Source organism: Amborella trichopoda, chromosome 4 (genome assembly GCF_054954075.1).
Source record: "Amborella trichopoda isolate Santa Cruz 75 chromosome 4, AtrichopodaSantaCruz75HAP2 v2.0, whole genome shotgun sequence".
Classification (NCBI taxonomy): domain Eukaryota; kingdom Viridiplantae; phylum Streptophyta; class Magnoliopsida; order Amborellales; family Amborellaceae; genus Amborella; species Amborella trichopoda.
In genome coordinates this window covers 548401-573784 of record NC_142339.1, presented here as the reverse complement: position 1 = coordinate 573784, position 25384 = coordinate 548401, and the positions used below count along the sequence as shown (strand labels likewise).

Sequence of the window (25384 nt, the reverse complement as noted above, 5' to 3'; positions counted from 1 at the left end):
CGAAAACCCCCACCACCACACACGCCAAAAAGATAGAAAAGAAAAGCAAAAGCCAAAAGAGTGAGAGGTTTAAGATTTAAGAGAGAACAAAGGGACACCAGTCGAAGGTGTTTCGATGCAATTGATAAATGAAGAGATGTATACTTGCACTTGCAGGATCAAAGTGTACATCTATTCTCTTGTTTAGAAGACCTATTTGGAGGATGTTTTTCAATCTAAAATCCAGAAAGTACCTATGAATCATTAGATAATTATTTTCAGAAGAAGGAAAAAAACGAATTTTGAGTTGTTTAAAATTGAGATCTCACCCTTTAAAAATTGGATGTTCTGTGACATTTTTTTAAGTGCACAGAGGTTTTTTATGGGTGCAGATTGTATAGATCCGAAGCTCTAGTACTCAAAGTAGAGCCCACCTTCAAATAGTATCGATAAATGTGGTTTCCATACTGAAAAACTTTGTGATAGCCCTTAAATTTATTTTTCATATCTAATTATAAAATTTAAAACTTAAAAACAATGTAGATCGAGCAGATATAGGAAAACTTTAAAATCTTGAAATTGATGGACAAAAAATGCATTGCAAGATGCACTATTTCCAAAACTTAAAATCTATTTTTGTCTCATGTTCATGCATATTGAGATTAAGATGATCAATTTGAAGATATTTAAGCATCAAAACAATCAGTTATAATAAAATTTTTGATGTGCGCTCTAATTTGGTTGTTTAGAGCCTCGACTTTATATAATTTTTTTTTATTACACAAGTTACTTCCCCATAATACGTGGTCCTAAAATTAACATTAGATGGGGTTATATCCATGAAAATAAACTGATAATATACTGACTCCTGCAGGAGCACATTACCATTAGACGCATCGAATTGTAAGCGCAGAGGTTTTGAATTTGAGATGAAAGTGTGTGAACAAAGCTGCAATGAATTTGACAAAGGGGGGATAAAGTGGAAGAAAGTGAAAGTGGCCACCTCATTACCGTCTCTCTCTAAGAATAAGAGGGAGAGGCCACCTTATTACCTCTCTCTCGCTCTCCAGAAGCTGCAAATTGCAATGAAGAGAAAAGGGAGAGATAAAGTGCAGAAAAGAGAAGAGGCAACCTTTTTAGCTCTCTCTCTCTCTAGGAGGCCAGCTTATTACCCCTCCCACATTCTCTCTCTTCCTTCCCCCCCCCCCCCCCCCCCACACACTCTCTCTCTAAAAGCTGGAAATTGCAATGAAACAGACAATGGAGAGAGAAAGTGGAACAAAGAGGAAAAGACTAACCTTATCACCCCTCTCAGACTCTCTCTCTACACAAGAGGACAGGCCCTTTTCACGCACTCTCTCTCCAAAGAAGGCCTCATTCTCTCTCTTTCCCCCCAATTTTTGGCTTAAAAGTTTAAGTACAGCTCGTAAAGCTCCTCGCGGGGAAGCACTTTTTTTTTTTTTTTGGAAAAAGTTTGTACAAGGATGCAATCGTAGATCTATGGTTGCATCTAAAAAATCAATCCGAAAAGGTAATTTTAATGTTGAAAGACCCTGGGATTGATCATCTCGACGTCGGGATATATTACTATAAAAAATAAAAAGATTTTAATTCTCATAAATAGTGCATTTTACAACATATTATCTACACCGTTCATTTTCAAGATTTTCATATGTTTATAGATCTACTTGATTTTAACATTTTTTGAAATTTAAAATTGGATAATTAGAAAGTGCACATTACCTCTACAACTCTAGATGTATTTGTATGCCAATTACACTTTTTTTATTTTGGAACTATTTCCCAAACTAAGAATAAATTTTTTTTATTTATTTATGTTAACCTTGTATAAGTAGAAAAAATACGGTATACTCCCTTTCTATGGAGATATTACATCCAATGTCGGTCAATGCGACTTTTTAATTTTTGACAAAATTAGTCCTCGGTCTGAGGATTATATCCTCTAACTGTATTTTAATTCTTTTTTTTGTTTTTTATTTAGTAGGGGCAACCGATCGTTCTTTGTTTTTTAGAAAACACAAGCAGTCCGAGGTACCCTTCCTCGAACTACTCCTTATTTTTGGAAAAAAATAGCAATCTGAAGTTAGAATCCTCATACCGAACATTCTTTTTTATAAGAAAATCAGCGGTTCGAGGTTAGAATCCTCGCACCGAATATTTTTTTATTTTAGAAAATCAGTGGTCTGAGGTTAGAATCCTCGCACCGAACATTCCTTTATTTTAGAAAAACAGCGGTATGAGGTTAGAATCCTCGGACCAAACATTCTTTCTTATTAGAAAAATAACGGTCCCAGGTTCCTATCCTCGAACCGCTCTTTGTTTTTCGAAAAACAAAATTGCAGTCCGAAAATGAGAACCTCGGACCGCACCATAGACAAATCAGCATGAGCCCTAACCTTCTAAAGTATAACCCTATTATTAGTTCTTGAGAGAGAAACTGAGAAACACCGCTTCTTGCCTCCACCCACCACCTTCGACATGGCCACCTTTTCTCTCTAACAACTTTTAGTGGGTTTTCTTTGGCTCACCGGCATCGGGACGCGATCTAAGCTATTTTGCACGAAGTAAATCAGAGGTTAGAGAGAGAGAGCTAAGGCAATGGTGTTTTCGGATCGAGGTTAGAATTTTCAGATTGCTATTTTTTTTTTTAAAAAAAGAAGCAGTCCGAGGATGAGAACTTGGACCGCTCTTTTTTTTTTTCTTAAAAAACAACAATTAATTCTAACCTCGGACTGTCCCTACTAAAAACTAAAATTAAAATATGGATTGACCGACTTTGAACGAAATTTCATAAAAAAAAATGAAAAATATCTTTATAAACACTATTTTTAACTTTTATTTCTCCATCGACCTAATGTTGCAAAACCTATCTTACTACAAAAAAATTCACCCTATTATATCTCCATACCCTCAAAATATATTTTATTTATTTTTTATTTATTTTTTGACCCCAACAAATTTAAAGAAGACATTGTTTTCTAAACCCCACTCTCTCTTGACATGATTCCCTTCCTCTTTCCCCCGATCAACGTCCCAAATCCATGCTAACTTTCAAACATGATTCACCCTTAGGTATACTCTGAAGCACATGCCTCCAACCCTGGTGTTTATCACTATTTGTGTTCATGAGCTGCTCGATCATCTGATCAACGGACATGCCATGAAGCTCCATCTTTCCCAAGAGCTCCTCAAACCGTTTCTCACTGATCCATATCTTCACCTCTTTAGAGTCCCTACCATCTTCTCTCTAGAACCTATTTTGCTCTCTCTCCACCCAAACACACACTCTCTCTATTGAAACCCCAAACTCTTATAAAACCCATTTCGCTCACTCTCACAAAGCCCCCAAATACAGCTTCCAAAAGGACACCCAAGCTTCCTCATTTTCTCTCTCTACTACAGAGTACATGATATGTTCCACTCCCAGCTCAAACAAAATTCAAATATGAAAACCTCTCCCTTTCAGACCAAACCACACCCATTTTAACCTACCATTTCCAACAAGAGGAAAACTCCATTAGTGGCTGCTTTTTTGTGTTTCTCTCTCAATAAGATGGAATTTTTTTTTGTGTTTCTGTCTCTACAAATGCTTTCTCTCCATAAACCTCTGTGATATGGATGACAATTTATGAGAATTAAGAAATGGTGAGATGGACTTTGTTTTATATGTGGAGAGAAAGAGAAAATATGTCCCGGAATGATGGGAGAAGTGATTGTTTTTTGTATTTTTCTCTCAAAATGTTTTTTCTCTCTAAAAACCTCTATGACAGGGATGAGGATTAAGAAATGGTAAAGTGGGTTTTGTTTTAATACGTGGAGAGAGAGATAGGGAGAAGAGGGTATGGAATGATGGGAGGAAGGGACTGTTTTTTGTGTTTCTCTCTCTAAAAATGTTTTTTTTTTCTCTCTTTCTCTAAAAACCTTTGTGGAGGTGAATTACTCCCAAACGGACGCTAACTTTCAAATTGTTTAGAGTTAGAAAAAAAATATCTTTTTTAATTTATTTGGGTTAAAAGTTTGAATAAATATAGATAAAGTTATTTAAAGGGTTAAAAGATAGGTTTAGAAATTTTTGGTTTAGAAAGAAATGAAAGTTGAAATTGAAGTCTATGGAGATATTTTCTAAAAAAAAAAAAAAAACAAAGCTCACATTGACCGAACGTTGAGTCACGAAAGCATAATAATTGGGAGGGTGAGCATATAAATATAACAAACGAATGAGTACTACCATCTATTTTCATATTTATCTCTCATCCTTGCCATGATGCCGTTTCACAGCCCCATCTTATTGCTCTCATCCGTGCCATGATACGATTTCACAGCCCCTATCCTCCTCAACACACAATAACAAAGGGAGAAAAAAAAGGGGTTCTCTCTCTAGGTCAAGGATAAAGATGAAAAGAGATGGTAGTAGTTCAGTTACTATGTTTATCTGTTCACCTTCCCTATTATTTCGCTTTTCGTATCCGTCAGATGTTTAACATCTAAAAACAGGTAAAGTTGTAATTTTAATTTTTTTTTGCTTTGACATGAAAAAAATAGACACATAAGTAATAACGGAAACTATTCGGTAATTTCGTAAGTACGCAAACTATAATGGATATATATGTAATTTTTTCTAATATTTTTTAAAAAACTCAATCGAAATATACATATAAAATGATAAATAGTTGAAGGTATATTTATTTTGAAAAAATATTTATTTATTTACTCGGAGTAATGTGATAAGTGCCGATCACTATGGCATTCGAAGCACTAATCCCACTCGCTACAACCACAGCCTCGCATGAAGCATGCCGTTTCAGCTGAAATTATACCAAATTCGTAAAAAGTGTCATCCAAATCATTCGAGACGAAGTTGAAACTTGGTCGAACCATATTGAAATTTGAGACTTGCCAAAAAAAAATAAATCCTGTTTTATTTTTGATATTTCAAAATGGTCATCTACCCACTTTTTGAGAACTTAAAATTTATTGATTTTATCTAATTTTCTATATATCAAATTAAACTCAGGTTTGATATTTTTTTAGTTCTCATCGTCACGCGCCTATAAAAGTATTAAAAATTAATTAAAAACCAAAATACCTTTACATTATTCATAACTATTTGGTAATTTGTATTTATTATATATATACATACATATGTTTATGACAATAAGTATGAACATACCAAATACCACTCCTACAATCACCATATTAGAAATTTAATGGACTCGTCTGATTGTGTATAAAAAATAAAGGAAAAATCTTCTCGAATTTTATAGGTGAAAATGAATAGTAATTTTACATATTTTTATTACCGTTTAAATTTCATTACACGATCACGATTGTCCGGTAGTGTTTTATTTTTAATTTTTTTTCTACTAATCGGAATGATTTGAAATTTGGAGGGTATGTACAACTTACTGAGGCACATCTAATAAAAATATAAAAAAATTATCCGTGAAAAATAAATTGACCAAAATACCTCCAAAAATTTTGGAAGGTATTTTGGTCAATTTTTTATATAAAATATTTTTTTATAATTTTTGAATATTCCCCTATTTTTTATGAATACACGCTTCAAATTTCAGATCATTCTGATTTGTAGAAAAAAAATGAAAAATAAAAAATTACTGAATAATTGTGACCGTACGATGAACTTTGGACGGTGATACAATCACTCTTTATTCGTACCGATAACTTTGCATAGTATTTTAAAAAATAAATAGTCTCTTTTATAATATTTTCCAAAATATAATTATACTATGCTAGTTTTAAATTTCTAAAATATGTTTTTAAAAAAATTTGCCCATAGAAATTTCCCTTCAAAATTGGGAACGGCTTGGAATGGGCGTGTAGACGCACGCACACTCTTTCAGAAGCCAAATATCTCTCTAGAAAGCTCACCCACTTTTTCCCGCCTCACACGAGTAAAAAAACCCTCCAAGCCCATCATTTCTGCTTGATATTTCTTATCAGTCGAACTTATTTGCGTGATCTTGCCTATAAATTGGACCCCTGTTTCAGCAATGGCGGTTATTCTACTCAGGCACGAAATCAATCTCGTCCTCTTCCTTTTCAATTGATTCTCATCTTTACCTGAGAATCCACCTTTCCTTTCAATGGTTTAATGTTCTGGAATGCTCTTGTTACTCTTGGTTTAGCTGATTATGGGAAAGCAATGCTCTGGTTACTCTTGGTTTAGCTGATTATGGGAAAACATGCCTATAATTTCTCTATATTTGTCATCATTAGCAATCTTAAAGCTTTTACATTATATTTTTTGGTGGTTGCTTTGTGATTTTTCTGGATTATCGTTTGATTATTTGTATTGTACGGTCCATAATGAGGAATGCCTCATCTATGTTGATGGAAATGTCATTGTTATTGGTGTTCTGGTTTGGAAGATTTTTATATGAAAACTGTGTAATTCGATTTTTTTTTCTCTGTGATTCAGAAACTTTGTACATAGTAACCTGAGAAATCCATGGAAATTTTGTCTGTTATTGATTGCATTTGATATTAAGGAAAATGAGAGAATTAAGCGGGATTTAGAGGAGATATCTTAGCAGATCAACTTGAGCCTTTGGCTGTCAAAAGCTTTTGTATCCTTTTGACATTTGTTTGTACAAACAATATGAGCTGATTTTTATCTTTTCTCGTTCTACATAAATTATAAAATAAATAACAGCTTGTTTTCGCTAAAGTGTGATCATTATATGTACTATTTCTTGATAAATACTTCAAAATGCAAGGAAATTCTTTTTGAAGACCCACAATAATCAAAAGCATTACTCACGTTAGAAAGTGAGAAGAGGCAAATAAAATGGAGAAAAACGAAAGCAAGAAGAGGCAAATAAAATGGAGAAAAACCAAAGCAAACACTTAATAATAATAATAATAGTTAATAGTAATCATCATCAATAATAATAATAATAATAATAATAATCATCATCATCCTAACCTTATCCCAATTATTTGGAATCAGCTACACAAATCTTGTTCCGCCATCCTCTATCAAGGGCCAATAACATTTTTTAGGATTCATGGAAACATGTGGCCAAGTTTATGTTGGCCAGCTACCTCCCTTCTTTTTTTGAGCATGGGACTAGCATGCCATGGAGGAGTTAATAATAGTAATAGTACTCCGACTTGGGACCGGATCGAAGGAGTTAATAATAATAATAATAGGAGTAGTAGTAGTGGTTGTTGTAGTCGTAGTAGTTGTAGTAAGAAAAATTTCGTACAAACCCCTAAAAAAAAAAAAACTCAATTTCATAATATTCCATAACTCAATTTCATAATATTCCGTCTCTCATTTTTCTTATTGCATAACATTAACTTTTAGAAGCATTTATATACTTGCAAAATTAATGCCGAGCAATAGGAAAAATAAGGGAAGAGTTGTTATGAACTTCAATGATGTAATAAATATTGGATTTATGATGCATAGCTCGTTGATGCAGCATTTAAAGTTTAATCAATAAGTTCTCCCTTCCTATTGAAAAGCCACAGGATCTTCAACACTATTTGAATTCTTACTCTATGTGGATTTCAAATTCTTATGATTGATTGTTGTTGAAAGCTGATGCTTCTTCCTAAGTAGCAATATTGGTATCATGGTCTTTTGAATTAACATCATCACGTACTTGGCCTTAACAGGTTCGATTCCTACTGTCCATGCAATCCTTCCGTATCCAGGTAATGGGCTTAGTAGATGGTCCTGAACATGGCACTAACAGCATCAAGTGTTTTGACACGTAACATGGTAATGCTTTTACTTGAAGGAATTTTATTTTCAGCTCCAAAACCAAAATTGCAGTTGTATTGAACACATGGAGAAATTTGTGACATGCACAGTTTGTTTTATTGCACATTCTTAAGTGGGCAATGAATTTGAGGATATTGGACTGCTTTGCTGCAAATTCTAAATAACTAATTATATTGGTGATGAATTATTCTATTTGAATTTTTTGTACCTTGTAGGAGTCTAGAATTGGAGTTTTGGTTTCATAGTGCTGAAATGTTATTGTGTTGTGTACAAACATATAGAACTTTGAGGCATGCTCATCAAAAATGAAAAAAAAAAAGAACTTTGAAACTTGATGTTCATACATGTGCAATCAAAGTTAGGCATGCTTGTCCAAGAACAATATTAGGTAATTGAGAACTTTCTCTTAATCTAGTGCAGAGTTCTAGGCTACATCTAAATGAGGATTAATATTACTCATTGACTCTTAATAAAGAGCGTTGTATAAGAGGAATATTCTGGAAAATTTTCCCACCACAATTTTTGAGAAAGAATGGCTTCTCTTCACCCTTTCATTATTTGCAATACCTTCCTCCCGTCCTTCTCTCATCTTCTACTCTCCAATTCCTTCCGAGACCATTGCATGCGCTGGCTGGCTAAGTCAGATAACAAAGTTAAACAGAGGATCTCGTGGATGTTGGTAAGCAATTTGGAGAGTGTGTCCCTCCAAATATCAATCTTTCACACACTCTATAGTGCTACCCTGGTGTTTTTTTTCCTCTCTCTGGCTCTCTTTACTCCCTAGACGGGAAATCTTTGGGCATAGAGAGGGAGAGAGTTAGATGAAAGAGAGGGGAACAGGAGCTAGAGAGATCAATAGTTCATTGTGACAAGATTAACTTAGGTAAATGGCTGTTTGCAACCTTGTCACCTTGCTTTCTGTTGCATATACAGCCATATGAAGGGATGTAGTACATAAGAAGCATGGAGAAAGTGATTCTACAAAATGGAAGTTCAAATGAAAGAGTTAGATGGAAACCCCTTCCTCTCAAAAAATTTGATTGGAAAGATCATTAAAGAACACTTTACATAGAGAGATTAAGGGGAATAGAGATTTCCTTGTCAGAAATTTAGGTTCTAGGAGTTGCCTTACACTAATGTCATGCGTGTGTGATTACAGGCATCAAAATATTAATGTATGTGAGGGGGGGGTGTCCATCTCTCTCTCTCTCTCTCTCTCACACACACACACACACACACACACACACACACACACATATCAGGATTATAAGGTAGCTTAAGCCACTTTGAGAACTCTGTTGAACCCTGAATTATGCATACATATAGGTCTCATCTTGGTGATTGTTTCATCAAAAGCTATTTTCTTGTGATTGTTGATTTTTGAAATCAAAGTTGATGTGCAAGCTTTGGCCCAAAATAATCCCTCTAGCTATGCATTTTGGAGCTCGCCTTATACTATAGCTATAACCTGTTGGTTTACAGAATCTTTTCCCTTATGTATGTTTATATGGATGCCTAAATGCTGACGTGAATAGTTGTGTGTACACGCACACACACATGGTTGCTGCACCCTTGCATGTGTTTATCGTGGTTATATCTAATGTGTTTTTATTTTTTCAATTGTTTATCAATATTCTGTGGTTTTCTGATTTAAATCATTGTTTTTTTTGTGTGCCAGGTTTTCAATGATAAACACTTGGCTAGTGCCATATATTATGAAGTCCAAAGAGGTTATCGAAATGCTATTGGCGGAAGTATGAGGTAAATTATTTTTTGCCTATGCTCTTTAGTTTTTCCTCATATCAATTCACTCACTTAGAGATTTGGTTTTGTTCTTCCATCCTTTTTTCACAGGTTTAGTAAATTCCTTTTCTCGAAGCTTTTGAAGATATGTACTCGTTCAAATCACAAGTCTGCTAAAAAACTTTTGGGGGAAGCTGACAAGTATGGCACGTCAAGCATGTTTGATCGGACGGACTTGCTCAATAAGGTAGGACATGTCCTTTGATATGTATTTGGAGCTCTTTTCCTTATGTCTTCCTGTACTTCTTTTGCACATTTGTGGCCTTCTTCATATTTCCATTTATTCAGTAGCCAGAACCATATTTCCTTTCTACTTTCTGCCAGTATAGTATTCCTTGCAGCAGAGTATGGCATTTCTCATTAGTGGAATGTAGAAAGTTAATACCATTGAGGGATGTATTTACAGTACCTTTATTTTGCTTGCATGAACCGTCTGCATCAGAATTGTATATGAAGGCAATGATCCACTTGATTCATAAGGGGGTAGTACTACCACTGATCTTTTTTATGTTGCTACCTGAAACCCTGGATGCCAATAGTGGCCCTTGTTTCAGGTGGTGGCTTAAAAAATGGGTGTTCATTGAAAAATTATCTATATTGCCTTATCTGTTTCAATAAAAAAAGCTGCTGTGCTTTTGTAAGTTTTTGGGATAGGGCTTTGGTGGTTTATAAAATGCTGAGCTCAAGGTCTCAATTTAGCACTCAGTCCTTCTTACTACATTTTATCTCAAAAAGCATTAGGCCTGCAATTTCCTCTTGTATGGTGAAGATGGTTTGAGATTACACGATCGGATGGATGAGCACATAGGACTACTATTGATGAATAATATTTCACTAACTCTGTATTCTGAAAGGCCAATATCATCTCAGTGAACTTACCTATTTATTAACAGCCCAAGTGATTGTGATAGTCTATTCTGCTCACTATAGTAATACATTGCTAAGATGTGATGTGATGCAATCCACCATTTATGTGCTACTTAGTTTATACTTAGGGCCATTATGTTGTTGCCTGCTGCATTTGTTCAGTTGTCATCTGCATTCCCTTTTTTTTGTAGCTTGCACCCTGTTGCTACCGGTATGAGAATTTAAGTGGAGTAATTATGTAGCATACTTTCTATTCATTAAAGTACTTCTACATGAGGTCGTTCATGAAATGAGGACACTTGTCTCGCTTGCAGGTATCTGTTTTTATGGGTTATAATAGTGTCCGTGATCTAATGGAGCATGAAAGAGCTCGGAGAGAATCTGCTGCAGACTTGAATTTGATGAAAGACTTTGACATGTCAGTGGCTTGTAAAAACTTCCCGTCGATTAAGTTGGGTAGTGCTTCAGTTGTTGAATTGTATGATGAAATTGCACGTGGCCCTGGGAAGGTGGACTTATTACTGCCTGGAACCTGCAAAGAATACCTTTCAAATTCTATGCGAGAAGATTGGATGGCACCAACTGAGCTGATTGACACATGGCATGGATTAAATAGTTCTCTTTCAGCTAGAAGTACGTCTGTGTTGATTGATGAAGAAACACTTTTGCCATCTGTAGAAACCTCTCATTCTCTACGTACAGAGCCTGAAGAAAAGTTTGATGACAGGAACAAGACACAACTGTCTTCACAGAACATGACAGATATGCCCGAATGCAATGCAAATGTTGCAACTGAGGACTTCCATCCAGGTGCTGAGTACCATCTAGAAGAAACTATGGCACCTTCTATTGAGTGCCTTCTTGATAAACCCATTACTTCTATGCCCAGTTTAAGCAAAGGGCTTTGTCGTAAGCTAGAAAAGAATGGTTTCCACACGGTAGGTTGTTGCATGGGGGTTCATGGATATATTTTCATGTTTTTGGTTCGTTACTCTTGCTGGTCATATTGCAAGATGCTAGAATGAATGCTTGGACATTTGTGAACTGGTAGAGCTGCTATGAATCTTGCTGCTGATATTGTATTTCATTCTATTGTAGATAGAGTTATAATACACGGTTTCAATTTACGTTCTTCTCTTGTCCCCTTGACTTGTTCTACACGTACTTTGGAACTTCTTTCATCAATTCGAAGGATGATTGATTTTTAATCTTGTTTTTTTGCTGTTTTACTGTAGATGAGGAAACTGCTCCACCATTTTCCTCGGGTGTATGCTGATTTATATAATGCTCGTGGTGTAATTCAGGATGGGCAGTACTTGAATTTTGTTGGGAAAGTTTTACTCTCTAGGTTAGTTAGTTAACTTGCAATATTTAATGAGTAATTTCTCAATTGATTGACAGGCTGCACATTTTGGTGCAAAATTTCTCTTCACGATTATGTGAACCTGTAGATCTGATTTGCTTTCTAAATACCATTTTGGAAGGTTAGCTTGTGGGATAGCAAGTGAGAGTTGGATCAGATCCTCAGGGGAACATTAAAAAAAAAAAGAAACAGAGAGTAGCACACTAGACCGAAAGGTTCACGACTTTGTTCACTAGAATGATGGCTTTGGAATAACATTGTCACGTCTTGTTTATCAGTGTGAACTCAATGTGTTTTATACTAGGATGGACATTGAGTTGGCTGAGATGAAATTCTATTCAGATATTGGTAACTTCCAGAAACAAAAATTTTTATTTGATTTGGCTTCAGTACTATGGTTTACCATGTACATTCCAAGAAGAGATTGTATGTTAGTTTACATGTTACTGAGATGGTGACCATCATATTCTAAATCTATGGGCAAATGAATGAATTCAATTCAGTGCCCTTTGACTGCCTATTCTCTGTTTTTTTATTTTTTTATTTTTTATTTACATTTTCGGGGGAAGCACATTTTATAAAAATTTGTCATCTTTAAACATGAAAAAATGCCTGTATGGATGACTGGCTTTGGGCAGGCTTACTGGTCTGTTGGAGTGATCCATTGACTGGTTTAGCTGGAAGAGGAACTAGTTCCTGCTGTGCTTCCTTTCTGGGCACCTAAAGGAAGGAGCCAGGGGCCAAGTTAACCAAACTGGGCTCTAACTGATTATGAGTTTTGATTTTGAATTGCATATGTGATATCTACATGAAGATGTATGATGTACTTTTTGCTGATGTTGGCTATATGAATTATCTAGTCACTTTTTATTGCACGAATTCAATATAATGAGTGTGATATGACCTTTTCTAATTGCTAATTTGAAATCCTTTTTAATGTGTGATATGACCTTTTCTAATTGCTAATTTGAAATATACTGTTTAATTGATTACAATTTGCGTGGGTTTGTCTTGGTTGTCACAGAGGAGTAAGGGCTGGTGCTTCTCTTTCAATTATCGAGGTTCTTGTGGGCTGTGAAGTTTGTAATCATGAAGAAGCTTCTGAGATTAAAGTAGATGATCATGATACGTTAAACAAAAGAATGGTTTATTTGCATTTGAAGAAGTTCTTTCGTGGTGTTCGTTTTACAAGCCAGCCCTTTCTTAGAGGCATTCAATCAAAGCATAAGGAAGGGGATATTGTCTCTGTTAGTGGTAAGGTGGGTCCTATACCATGTATTGGAACATTGGATTTTTTTGAATTAAAATTCACATTTGGATGTTGTTTGTGTAGATATTTAAATTATCTAATTTCTCTTAGGTGTAATTACCCCTTTTTATAAATTTACTGCTACATCAATTTTTTACTTCTGAATGCTTTCTAGTATATGGGCCTTTTTGTGGTTATATAGATATCTATACTTTTGAATATATATATTTTTTTTTGTTGATGAATGGCAAGACAAGGAAGGATAGAATTCAGAATGAATACATTCACGGAACTTTGTGGTAGCTCTAATAGACAATAAAATGAGGGAAAATGAACTTAGGTGGTTTAGTCATGTGTATTGTTGACCTAGACCAACAACAGTTAGGAAGGGTGATTTAGTTTAAGTGGAAGGCTCTAAAAGGGCAAAGGGAAGGCCCCAAAGGACATGGATGGAAGTAGTGAGGAAAAATATGGTGACTTATGGTGTGACTGAGGGTATAACTCTTGATAGAGCGGAGTAGCGCAACAAGATTCATTTAGCTGACCCCAAATAGTTGTATAAGGCTTGGATAATGATGATATAGATATCTATATGCCTGATGGCAAATACATCAAAAGGATGAGACTTCTTCTCTTTTAGTTGTAGGAATCTTGTAAATAGGGTTGGGACAGTGCTTCTAAAACTTGAGCGCATGGCCCTAAGGTCTTTTTTCCCCCCATGTTAACGTGGGACTTGGTGGTTATGGAACTTTGGACGTCACATTATGGCACCCGCCACCTTGACCACCTCTGCCTAGAGCACAAGGGTTGCATTCCATAATATATGGAGGTGCATGTCCTTCTAGTTATGGTTTTATTTCTCAGAGTTGCGATCCTGTTTGTTTCAGAATCATGTTTTGGAAGCAATTAAATTTTGATTTTATTTTATAAAAAGTTATTTTTAAGTGTACCATTATTGGAATTTAGTAATTTTGATTTGATTTTATAAAAATTATTTTTTAAGTGTATCGTTATTGGAATTTAGTCCTTTCTTATAGAATTTGACTGGTTATCGTAGTTTTTTTTAACAATACAAAAATACCTGATTTGAGTCAGATACTTATCGCTTGTTTTGTTGCTGTTTGTGTCAGATTCAGTTTTGCTCCATAAAAAAGCAGCACTTTTGCATTTAAGGTTAAAACCAGTAATTTATTTTTTTCCCCCTTGTGTATGCTCTTCCAAAAGGGCATAAAAAATGGTTTCCAAAGAAGCCACTGGCACAATATCTCAGTATCACCTAAAATGCGGCCAAAATGCATGTGGCACACATTTTGGGATGCCATCCAGACCTGCCTGTTATTTTTATATATTTTAGGAAGCTGATGGCTTTCAAGGGCCAAGGTTTGGCTGGGAGACATTTTTTAGTATTTTCAATACAAGTAAACACGTGCTTCTCCATTTGACCTTTGTTCGTGTATGTGTGGGTGCATGTGTGTATGTGTCGAAGAGATTAAAGGACTAAGGGTGGAGACTTTTGTTTGTTATTTGTATGCATAAGCATGTTCCTGTACTTTGGGATGCATGTCTGAAAAATTTTATATTGGGTATCATTGTTCCGTTATGTGCATGAGCATGCATAAGGATAAGGTGGCACATTGACATGACAAATTTGTTATAGGAACATGAAAAGAATCCATCTTAATTCATTTATATGAGAGCACCAATAAAAAAGGTTAACGATATTATTATAATTTGTGGCCTAAATGCAATAAAGGGCAGAAGTTTAAAAGAAAACCATTGTTTATACTGGAAGATGTTAAAATTGATTTATCTAATTTAGTGATTGGCTGCACATAATTTATTCTTTCACGTAGGTCAAAGCAATGAAGGCAGAAGATCATTTTGAATTGAAGGAATTTCATATTGATGTGCTTCAAGAAAATGCAATGGATAAAATGAATGGACTAGAAGAAGAAATAAGGCCTTATCCCATATACCCCTCCAAAGGTGGCTTGAACTCCAATTTTCTTAGAGATATTATATTGAGGTTGGTACTCCTATACATTTGTCTATTGGATTTTTGATGTTATGGTTTCTTGCCTTCTATTTTTATCTCAGTATAGCATGATTAATATTTTTATGCAAGCAGTTGGTCCCCTTTTCTCTTTTGAATCCATGTATATTTCTTTATATTTTTATAAATATTATATATGTTAGCTGCAATAAGAGGATGGTATTGGTTTAGTACAATTCATAAAGATTTATTGCGTTCTGTTTTGATTTTGACAGGGCTTTGCAAGCCTTGCCAACAGATATGGATCCCATCCCAAGTAATATATGTGCAGACTTTGATTTGTTTAATCTTCACGATGTAAGTTGCTTTGCGTGGGTTCGATTTATTGTTCTGGAATATTTTGTTATTCCACTTTTTCAAGCAATTTGTTTTAATGTTCAGTTCATGAAGAAAATTTTTGTGGCTTCCTTATTTTATTTATTAGTTTTATCATAACATTCCCTCTTTTTACCACAACTTTGAATTAGCAACGTTGGAAATCATTTTTGTTCTTATTTTTTATTTTTTCGAACAAAAATGGTAAAGTAAAATAAGAGAACATAAAACAACCATCCAAACAGTCCCTTGGAATGGAGGCTGGGATCCTAGACCATCCCCATCCCCACCCAAATTCACTAACCTGTTACCCAAAATTTACATTTGGGTGCATGGCTTACCCTTACTGCCTTACATCTATTAGGCCTCTGATCTCTTTAAAATAACTTCATTGCCCAAAAGACCTGCCTATAACTTCATTGCCCAAAAAACCCTTTTTGTAATTAAAGCCTTTTGAAGCTCCTTGTATAATATCGGAATCCATCCATCAGCCTGCACCTTTGTTCTTGGAGAATCTTTGACCCCCTATTGGGCTTCCCTAGTGGTTGATGATCTCCTTTTCTTTTCTCCTATTATCTAGCTTCAAACCCAAGCACAATGGTCATCTTAGATTGATGTTTTTCCTATAGCCTCTCCAAACTTTATATCACAAATTTCAGGCCAAGGCACAGTCGGTACTTGTAGCCCCAAGAAGTCAAGAACAATGGTAGCATCTCTGTAATGTAAATGAGTCACCTGGTCGATCCCGCCCAGGGCTACAAAACTTTCAATGAGCCCAACATCCATGGGCCTACTAAGGAACTGACTAACATCCATGGGCCTACTAAGGAACTGACCAGTGTTTAAAAAATCGGTGACTCGATCCGGAATTGGGCGATCTGGGTCGGATATCGGTGGGAACGTTTTGGATCCGACCATAAAACGGGATCCGGACGATTTTTAATTGAAATTTGGTAGATGACGTCATGGATCCACCATTCACTAAAGGGAATCGCTGATTATGATGTCATCTCGACGTCATGCTTTTTTAACTCCTTTTTTTACTATTTGAAATGAAATGGGGGCATATTTGAAATTTTCCCTAAAATTAGGGGCAGCAGCAAGGTTCAGTCTTAAATAGACCCTACGCGCATGCTATACGTGTAATATAGAGGGTTTTATGGAAGTAAACTTCTTGTACAACCTTCGATGTGGGACTAATTTTGTCCCATTAACTTTTGCTTTTTGTGCCTTTACATCTCCGTTAATATCTCCCTCTCTCTTAGTTTTTACCTCTCCATTAATGTCTCTTTGTCTTAGTTACGTCTCCATTAATGTGTCATCTCTCTCTTATTTTTACATCTCATTTAAGTCTCTATCTGTCTCTCTTACTTTGCATCTCCATTAATGTCTCATCTCTTTCTTACTTTTACATCTAAGTTAACGTCTCTATCTCTCTCTTTTTTATACAAGGTCTACAAAATGAAATAGTTTATAAAATAAAATTTACTTTTCTTTTTTAAATTAATAATATTATTTTTACGACTCACAAAAAATAAAAGTACACATGTAAGTTTACATATAATTACAAAACGAAATTCCATATAATTAATTTATAACAATTAGATTAGACATGAAAAAGGTTGGCCCTCTACTAAGAAATTCCATATGATTAATTTAAGGGTGTGGTTTGTATAGAGCCTAGGTTCTAAACAATCAAATTAGAGCCTACCTTCAAATAGTATCGAGACATGTGGTTTCAATACTGAAAATCTTTGTGATAGCCTTAAAATATATTTTCGTCTTTAGTTATAAAGTTTAAAACTTCAAATATAGTGTAGATCGATAGATCTATGAAAACTTGAAAATCTTGAAAATTGACGGTCCAAAAATGCTTTACAAAATACACTATTTTCAAAACTTGAAATCCTTTTTTTTTTTTTTTCATGTCTATGCATTTTGATGTAGAGATGATCAATTTATTTGGGCATCAAAACAACTTCTAGTAAATTTTTTGAGGTAGGCTCAAATTTGATTGTTTAGAGCCTCAACTCTATTTAAACTTTTCCCTTAATTTAATAGTTGGCCCTTTACTATGAAATTTAATTATGTGAATATGATCACATTAAAATTATACTAATTACATTGATAATCAAATTTTATATATTATTTATTAATATATTTATATTATAAATTATATAATGTATTGTTTTTTGTTATAGTTGTAAGTTATATTTTTAAATTAGATGATATTATAAGACAAATTCAAATTTATTCTTATTTATATAGTAAAATGATTATAAAATATAAACCAATAATTTAAATTTCAATGTATAATATTACAGTTCATTAGGTTGTGATAGTTTTGAACGAATAAAGAGAATAATAAATGTTTGATGTGATGCTAATTTCACTTTATATGGGAAATTATTTTTTTAATCTTATAATATGGATGTGTTTTCTAATATTTTCGATCAATTTGATGCAATTTTGTAATACTATATTATAAATAATAATTATATAGACTTCCAGACAGGAAAATAGCGTCTCAGTATTCACCTATTTTTACAAAGTAATGAAAATACATAATGCACCACTCATAATCTCTTTTAGAAAATAAAAGGACACTATTTTTAGAGAATTATAGTGATTTTTTGAAAAAATTTTGGGACAAAAATTGTCGATTCTGCCGATTCTCCGATCCGATCCACCGATTCTCCAATCCGACACGGGTATGGGTGTGACCGATTCGAGTCACCGATCTGTTTTTTGTAAACCTTGGAACTGACATACGGCTATGGCATGAAAAAGAAAATGATAAAATAGGATTTCTTTGTTGACCCTATATATCATGATGAAGAAACTAGATATAGAAATGCAGCTCTTCGACCATCTCACGGCTATAGTATGAAAAAGGAAATGATAAAATACGATCCCTTTGATAGAAAAATAACCTCTACGGACCCTATATATCATGATGAAGAAACTAGGCATAGAATGCAGCTCCTAGACCATCTCATCTATCAATATCTACCTCATTATCCTCATCAATTAGTGTAAGAAATCCCAGTCTACTTGATTTTAGAAATTTACATGGTTCTTGATTCCTGAGCTCTTAGGAGATTATTTTCCTCTCTCCACAATATGTATCCCTCGATAAAAGGACCTCAGTACTGAGACATAATAAAAGACATGCCTTTCGATTTATGCATGGCGTCTAGTTCACTTACCATCACTCTCATCTCATGCCTCTTGCTTTGTTTTTTTAAATTGTACCAAGCTTCTAGGTCGATGTATTTAATGCACAACTTTTGGGAAAGTGGTTCTCCAGAATCTGCTTTGCTTTTAATTTGCTAGAAGAGCCTTGAGAATAATTTACAACGGCTGTTGATTAAGTTTATGGTTATAGGGTCATAGTATTCATTTTTCTTCTTTCTGGTGGATCTTGCTTATGCTTTGGTAATCTTTTAAATCCTCCACCTCCTTTCAGAAATTAGGTTAACATTTAATGAATTCATTCCCTTTAAATAATTTTATTACGCTGGATTTCAGAAAGGAAAGCTTCAACCAAAAAGGAGAAGAAAGCTGGTGAGATCCATCCAAATTTGGTGATGCACAGCTTATACAAAATAGATCCTTACATATTCCAATCTAAAGGGTCTTTCAAACTCATTATTCAGTGCACCATACTTAAATCCGAATTCTCATTATTAGGCTTGATAATACTTTAAGATCTTATAATGCAATGAATTCTTAAGAATTTTAACATTCTCCTCGTCCAAGCCTTCTTTGTGCACTCTAGCTGACATCTTCCAATCCATATTGGACGTGGGATTTCTTTGCTTCTTCTCAAGTGCTGGGTTGAGATTCAAGCCTTCTGATTCATGAATTTGTGCAACTAAGACTTATACGAAATTTTGTTTGAAAGTAATCATTTTTATTACCAGCATGATGGGGTTATATCGAATCGTGATGTACTGACAATGTTCTGTCAGGCAGGCCTATATGGGAATCCACTGTCCAAAAGATCTGAAAGAAGCTGACTTGGCACGAAAACGACTTGTATTTGATGAATTTTTTTATCTTCAGGTGGGTGAACTTTGCTAAACTTCATACTTATCATCAATTCATCAATAAATTGTAATTCAGGCTTGGTTTCCATTTCCATTTAAATCTGGTTGTATTGCCTTGAGGTTCATTTTTGCTTCGTGCAACAATGTGTAGCTTAGGAAAAGTGGCACTATTTTCCTTTTATTTGAATATTTTTCATTTGTTGGTTTTAGACTGGGTTTTGTGCTCTTGAAGTCTATTGCCGATGCTTTGTTAATACGATAACTGTTTTAAGCCTCGCTTGTGGTAAATTCTAAAGCATGGGTTAATAATATTCTTGTATGCTTGAAATTTTGAAAAGCTTCAATCCATAATTGGAAGGCCTGATTTCTTCTTGGGTGAATTGAAATCAAGTGTTATTTTGTCGACAAATGGTCACTTTATGAATGCTTTGCGAGCATAGTTTCCTGATTTCAAGTTTTGAAAGATCTTGTTGATAGGAATCATTGATAAGGTGTCCTGTTGAGTCTCATGTGGGACCCTGCCATGATAATACGGATTGAAGATTTCATTGACTCCCCAATTCTTTTGTGGACTCTAAGTACTTGATTGCGTCACATGACTGAGGTTGAATCCATGTTTTGTTCTCTTAAGTTCAAAGAAAACTAAAAACTGCTGGTGGTTTCTGACATTTCAAAGGGCATTTAACAACTAAAGTTCATCTAACTGCATTCTTCATTCCAAATATGCACTAGGCCACTAGCAATGATCCATGTCTCTTTACAGCAAAGAATGCAGAATTTGTTTTTACAAACTAGAGTATCATACTCATCCTAATTGCTCAGAACATTAGCGAAGTCGACCAAGTCTAGAAAGTTCTACAAATATTGCACCTGATAGTTTTCATGAATCACAGAAATTTTGCTATAAAGTCTTAAAAGTAGCCTATCGTTCACTCTCATATAGCTTGGAGTTCTATTTTATTTTTCTTCTGGGACCATTTATTTAATATGTTAAATTTAACTTGATTGTTTTGTCAAGACAAGCTTTTTAATTTTTAAATAATTTCCAATTATCTTACAATTTTTTGGTGGAAATTGAATTCTTGAGTCTCAAGTCAACTTGACCCAACTTCTCATCATTTTTGGGTTGATCGAGAAGGCATACTATAGTTGCGGAGATAATGGTGCAACTGGTACTTTTAAAAAGTAAACAAAGAAAGGAACGTCTGTGCAATACTGATATCAGTACCTCCCCTCCAAATTATGGCATCCACTGTGATAAGTTATGGTTTACTTTTAGTATAATTTGGTAACTGACTTAATAATCAGTTCTACATTTTCATCCTCAAATGTATGTCATGGGAAAGAACTAATACCATTGAAAAGTTGCTCTCAAAATGAAGTGTCAATCAAACCCAATATGCTCCAGCTTTTCATGAAAACTGGGTCGTTGACAATCTTGATAAGCACTAATTATCACCATGTTTTTTGATTATTGCTTCTCAATGTTTTTTTGAATGAATATTTGACTTTTTTGCTACTCAATGTTAACACCATGTGGAGAGAGATGAATACTCTATATTCCAACCCTGCAGTCTGTACTGGACTTAGAGAATATGTTTTGTTTCCTACTCCTCCAAGAGACCTTTTTCTTATGAAATGTGAACACACACAAATACACACAAAAAACCAAAAAAAAGTAAACTGGTGTGGATAAGCACTTCAAATAAAAAATTGGGGTTTGGATTCCTCCTGTAAAATTGGCTCTGATACCATGTTTGACCCCCAAGACCCTAGAGCACTGAAGGAGAAAGATACTGATTCTCATTAGCTGATTGATTGAAAAATAAAACGTAATGAATTACTCATCCCTAACTACTATCTATGTATAAATATGGGGACTTATGGCCTCACTAGATATATGGCCCCCAATAGAGCAGAATGACGGACCACGATTCGTGTAGCCGACCCCAATTAGTTGGGAAAGGGCTTTGTCGATGATGAGACATGACCTAAACATGCACACCTACATCAGCAATCACACTATGTGGGGAAGACTCAAGTACACATTGGAACCATGTGATTGAGTGCCATAGCCTTGCTAGATGTAATCTTGAATTTTAGATCATTGAACTTCACTTTATCAAGAAGCTTCTCCCCCTCCCCTCTTCTCATTCTCCTTGCCCAGCCCACCCCCACCTCCCCTTCTCTGTGGTTTGGTGACAGGCAATCTAAACCCAAATGAAATAGGAAATTTCATCTTCATCCCTCTCTTGAGAGAGGGAGGTCCCCTCGCCACTCCGCTTCTGCCCTGGAAAAGATAAAGCCACAAAGATTCCAAATCAGATACAAAACTTGTGGAGCCGGAAAATCTTAATGCCGTAGGACCTCACCATGACCAGAGTTTCAACATGGCACATACAGGAAAAATCAGCCCCCTAGCCTCTCTGTACTGCCAACCTTCTACTCCTGGTACAGCAGGTTGAGAAAGATGTAGTAGTGGGAGAGAAATGTCTTCCTTCAAGACTCCCTGGTGGGCAAATTCCTGCCCTAGAGAGAGGCATCCACAAATGGAGAAAACAGATTTGTAAGGCGCCTCAACTCTAACTTAGGCATTTGGAAGTGGTTGAGTTCCTCTTCTTGTTGCCCTCTCAGGATTTGAATCTTAGTTAATCAGTCAAGTAAACTATGAGCTGATTGTTTGTGTAAGTAAATTCCTGCATCAATCTTGAAGAAAACAACTAATTTTTAGGTAATGAGGTATTTTGTGTACTCTTCTAAGGATATGTACCTTTTTAGTCTATTGAGGCATGATATTTCATGCTTTTCACATTAATAGGAAAGCATGATACCTCATACTTTCACTATACACTACAATGTAACTGATAGATTGGCGCTTATTACACAAAGTTTTATAGTTGATAATGTGATTGTGTACATGTGTATGAGCTAATGTGATATGTGAAACATAACATAAAAGGAATTGTGTATAGTTTACTAATCAATTTCTATATTCTTGTACTGTTTTACAGTTGGGGAGAATGTTTCAAATGCTTGAAAAACTTGGGACATGGGCGGAAAAATCTAGTTTATTGGAAAGATACAAAAAAAATGGATCCTGTTTGCTCAACTCTGAAGAATGGTCTGATTTGACAAGGAAAATATACAAGGCTCTTCCATATGCACTTACTCCAAGTCAATTGAATGCAGTTTCAGAAATTATATGGGATTTAAGGAGGTCTGTACCCATGAGCCGTCTTTTACAGGTATAATCTTAATGAAATTGCCTTATGGGTTGGAGCTATTTGTTGTTTATCTTATAGCAGTACTAAATTCAACCTAGTTGGGCATGTGTGTGTTAATCAATGCTTAAGATCTCTGGTTAAAAGGCTTGGTTCTCACCCTTGTTGATTCGGTTCTGCCTTTTCCCTTTTTCCTTTTTTTTTTGTTTTTGTTTTTTAATCTTTTATTTTTAACTTTTAAAAATTCAGGAGTCAGAAATTCTAAAGTAAATTTCAATCTTTTAAAAAACTCTCGAGTCTTCCAGAGTCCTGGGATTGTGCTGGTCAAGCTGGCTAGAGATCAGGCTGTGTTGCGTTCTGAATCTGACTTCTAAATGGTGGGAACCTGATAATGTAATATGAAAGCTTAATTCTTAGTACATGGTTTCTTCAATTGACGATTTGAGTTGCATTGTATCAACCAATCATAGAAGTTCATAAATCTATGACTTCTTACAATCCTTTTTGCATATTAAGAGTCATGCACATAGTATCCTTGCTGTGTGCACTTTTGGAAAGCAAATAGTGCCAATCCATCACCACATGTATGTTAGTGGTAGCGTCCACATTTGATATAATTGATGCAATCATGTAGTTGTGAACTTATGATTTATACAATTCCATTATCTGGAACACTTTGATATTTTGTAATTTCGAAGCAAAGTAACTTCATAGCATATTAAATCAAGTGCCGTAATTGAAGTACTTTGGTTTGCAACATTCCTTGTCCTTTAAGTTGAACAATAACCTTATTGCTTTACTACATTATGGCAAGCATTGAAGACATATCTTTTGTTCTAAAAGATCATGGTAAACAATATTCTTTGCAGGGAGATGTTGGATGCGGCAAAACTGTTGTTGCTTTCTTAGCCTGTATGGAAGTCATTGACAAAGGCTATCAGGTAACTTCATAATACATCTGAGTTTGCAAGTTTCTGTGCTGCATTCTGTTTTAATATTCTGTATAACAAAGAGAACTACTCAAGTCATTACCTCTCTAGCTTACAAGGTCTTAAATAATTTTGTAAACGATGCATGTGTATATGCTGATACATATACATCTTTATGTTGGAATTCTAGTGGGATTGAGAGGGCCCTACAGGATTGGTTGTACACTTATCAAGCGTGGTGGCTATGAAAAACAGAGATCCGGCCAATGTTTGGAGCATTGTTTAAAAAACGAATTGGTGACCGCCTATCCAAAAAACTGGTCCAAATTGGTGATCCGGCCAAGTGAATCGGCCAATCAAAAATAAAAACACAGAGAGCAAAAATAAAAAATTGAAAATAATGGAAAATAAAATGTTGGGCTGGATCAGCCAGTTTCGTGTCAGAATAGGCCGGCTCCTAGTGAGAACCGGTCGTTTCTTGATATATGTGGGAACCCGACCGGTCCCACCGATTCCCGATCCGGATTGGCCGATTCCGATCCAGATCGGCCGATTCCGATCCAGATCGGCATTTTTTAAAACCCTGGTCTGGAGGGTGGACATGAATGCCCTTGATGACTTTCTTAAGCTTGAGGGCGGCCTTGGGTAAGTGGTCAAGATGCCTTGGCTGAAGACAAGATACATGCATTCCCTTGGTGAAAGTCTGACTAACTGAGACTTGAGATCCATAAGAAGACACTCAATTCCTACACCTGCCTGTCGAAGAAAGAGGCTTGAAAAGCATCTATGCTAAAGTTGATCATAGAAGATGTTGTGCATCTTTGCTTTTCATCAAAGAGGATATCAAATCTCTTTAAACTCGACTGTAAAGATAGAGAGCATTGTGCAAGTTGACTTCAGATGCTGTGGTGGACTTGTCAATGTGATAGAAGCCCTTACACCCCATATAGAAGTTTTTGTCGAGTTTCGACTGGAGAAAGTATGAGTAAGTGGAGATACTGATGTTGAAAAGCCACATCACCATGACTGGACGAGATACGAAAAGACAAGTTCTAAAAGGGAGAAGGTAGAAAGGTCAGGTTCTAATTGGGCCAGTAAGAGGTGATCCCATGGGTGAGTCAATGAATGGTTTTGAAAGACAGGCGACACGTCTTTTGCATGGTGCATGAGAGAACACGTGTCTCACGGGCTTAGGGATGGATTGTGAATTCCTAGAAGTTTAAGTAGTGGAATGGTGAACACACTCTTAAGGTTTTTTGGTCTCAGATCAAGGAGGTTGTATCTCGGGTTCTACTCTGGGAAACCCTAGTTCACCATACTTGCAAAAGAACTACAGGAGATATAAGAGAAGAGATTTGCCTCTCTATCTTAGCTACAAAATTTATGCCTGGCCGATCATTTCTCTCGCAACAAGGATTTTACAAAGCCTATTTTGGAAAGGTTCGAAGTTATGCAGACCATGGTAACAGATTTGAAATCAGCCGGTCAGCTCTTATCCGAGATTAACAGGTTGCTGCCATCATCAATGCATTACCCTCTTCATGGGTTGATTTCCACCTGGAGCTTCGACATTCACCTCTGATGGCAATAATGAAGATCTCCATTCTTCACAAGTGATTGAGAAAAACTCTCAAAGAGCCCCACACCGGGGTCTATCACTGCTTTACATGGCTACGGAAGAAAAGAAAGAGAAAGGAGGGAAGATTGATAACTTCCAAAGGCAGAACACTTCATTCAAATGCAGGAAAGAAACATCAAAAAAGAAACGTTTGATGCATC

General features: G+C 35.4%; 1 protein-coding gene across 12 annotated transcripts in view; it reads left to right on the top strand.

Annotated features, from left to right (window-relative positions):
- The first annotated feature begins 5766 nt into the window (after nt 1-5766).
- The window catches only part of LOC18439517 (DEAD/DEAH box RNA helicase family protein), a 33592-nt gene continuing 13974 nt past the window's right edge, over nt 5767-25384 (top strand). For 3 of the 12 annotated variants that reach the window (XR_016053690.1, XM_020670374.2, XM_011627030.3), the window contains exons 1-12: nt 5767-6031; nt 7645-7750; nt 9432-9514; nt 9608-9743; nt 10738-11361; nt 11659-11771; nt 12811-13045; nt 14889-15061; nt 15304-15385; nt 19382-19471; nt 22467-22700; nt 23546-23617. Coding sequence is in view for 10 of the 12 variants with exons in the window: in XM_020670374.2 (XP_020526033.1) it covers nt 7700-7750; nt 9432-9514; nt 9608-9743; nt 10738-11361; nt 11659-11771; nt 12811-13045; nt 14889-15061; nt 15304-15385; nt 19382-19471; nt 22467-22700; nt 23546-23617 (1893 nt within the window). In the remaining 2 variants the exon portion in view is untranslated. Of the gene's footprint in view, nt 6108-7644; nt 7751-9431; nt 9515-9607; nt 9744-10737; nt 11362-11658; nt 11772-12810; nt 13046-14888; nt 15062-15303; nt 15386-19377; nt 19472-22466; nt 22701-23545; nt 23618-25384 lie in introns of those variants that run through there. The other 9 variants (XM_088864179.1, XM_088864177.1, XM_088864172.1 and 6 more) reach the window with 8 other exon arrangements.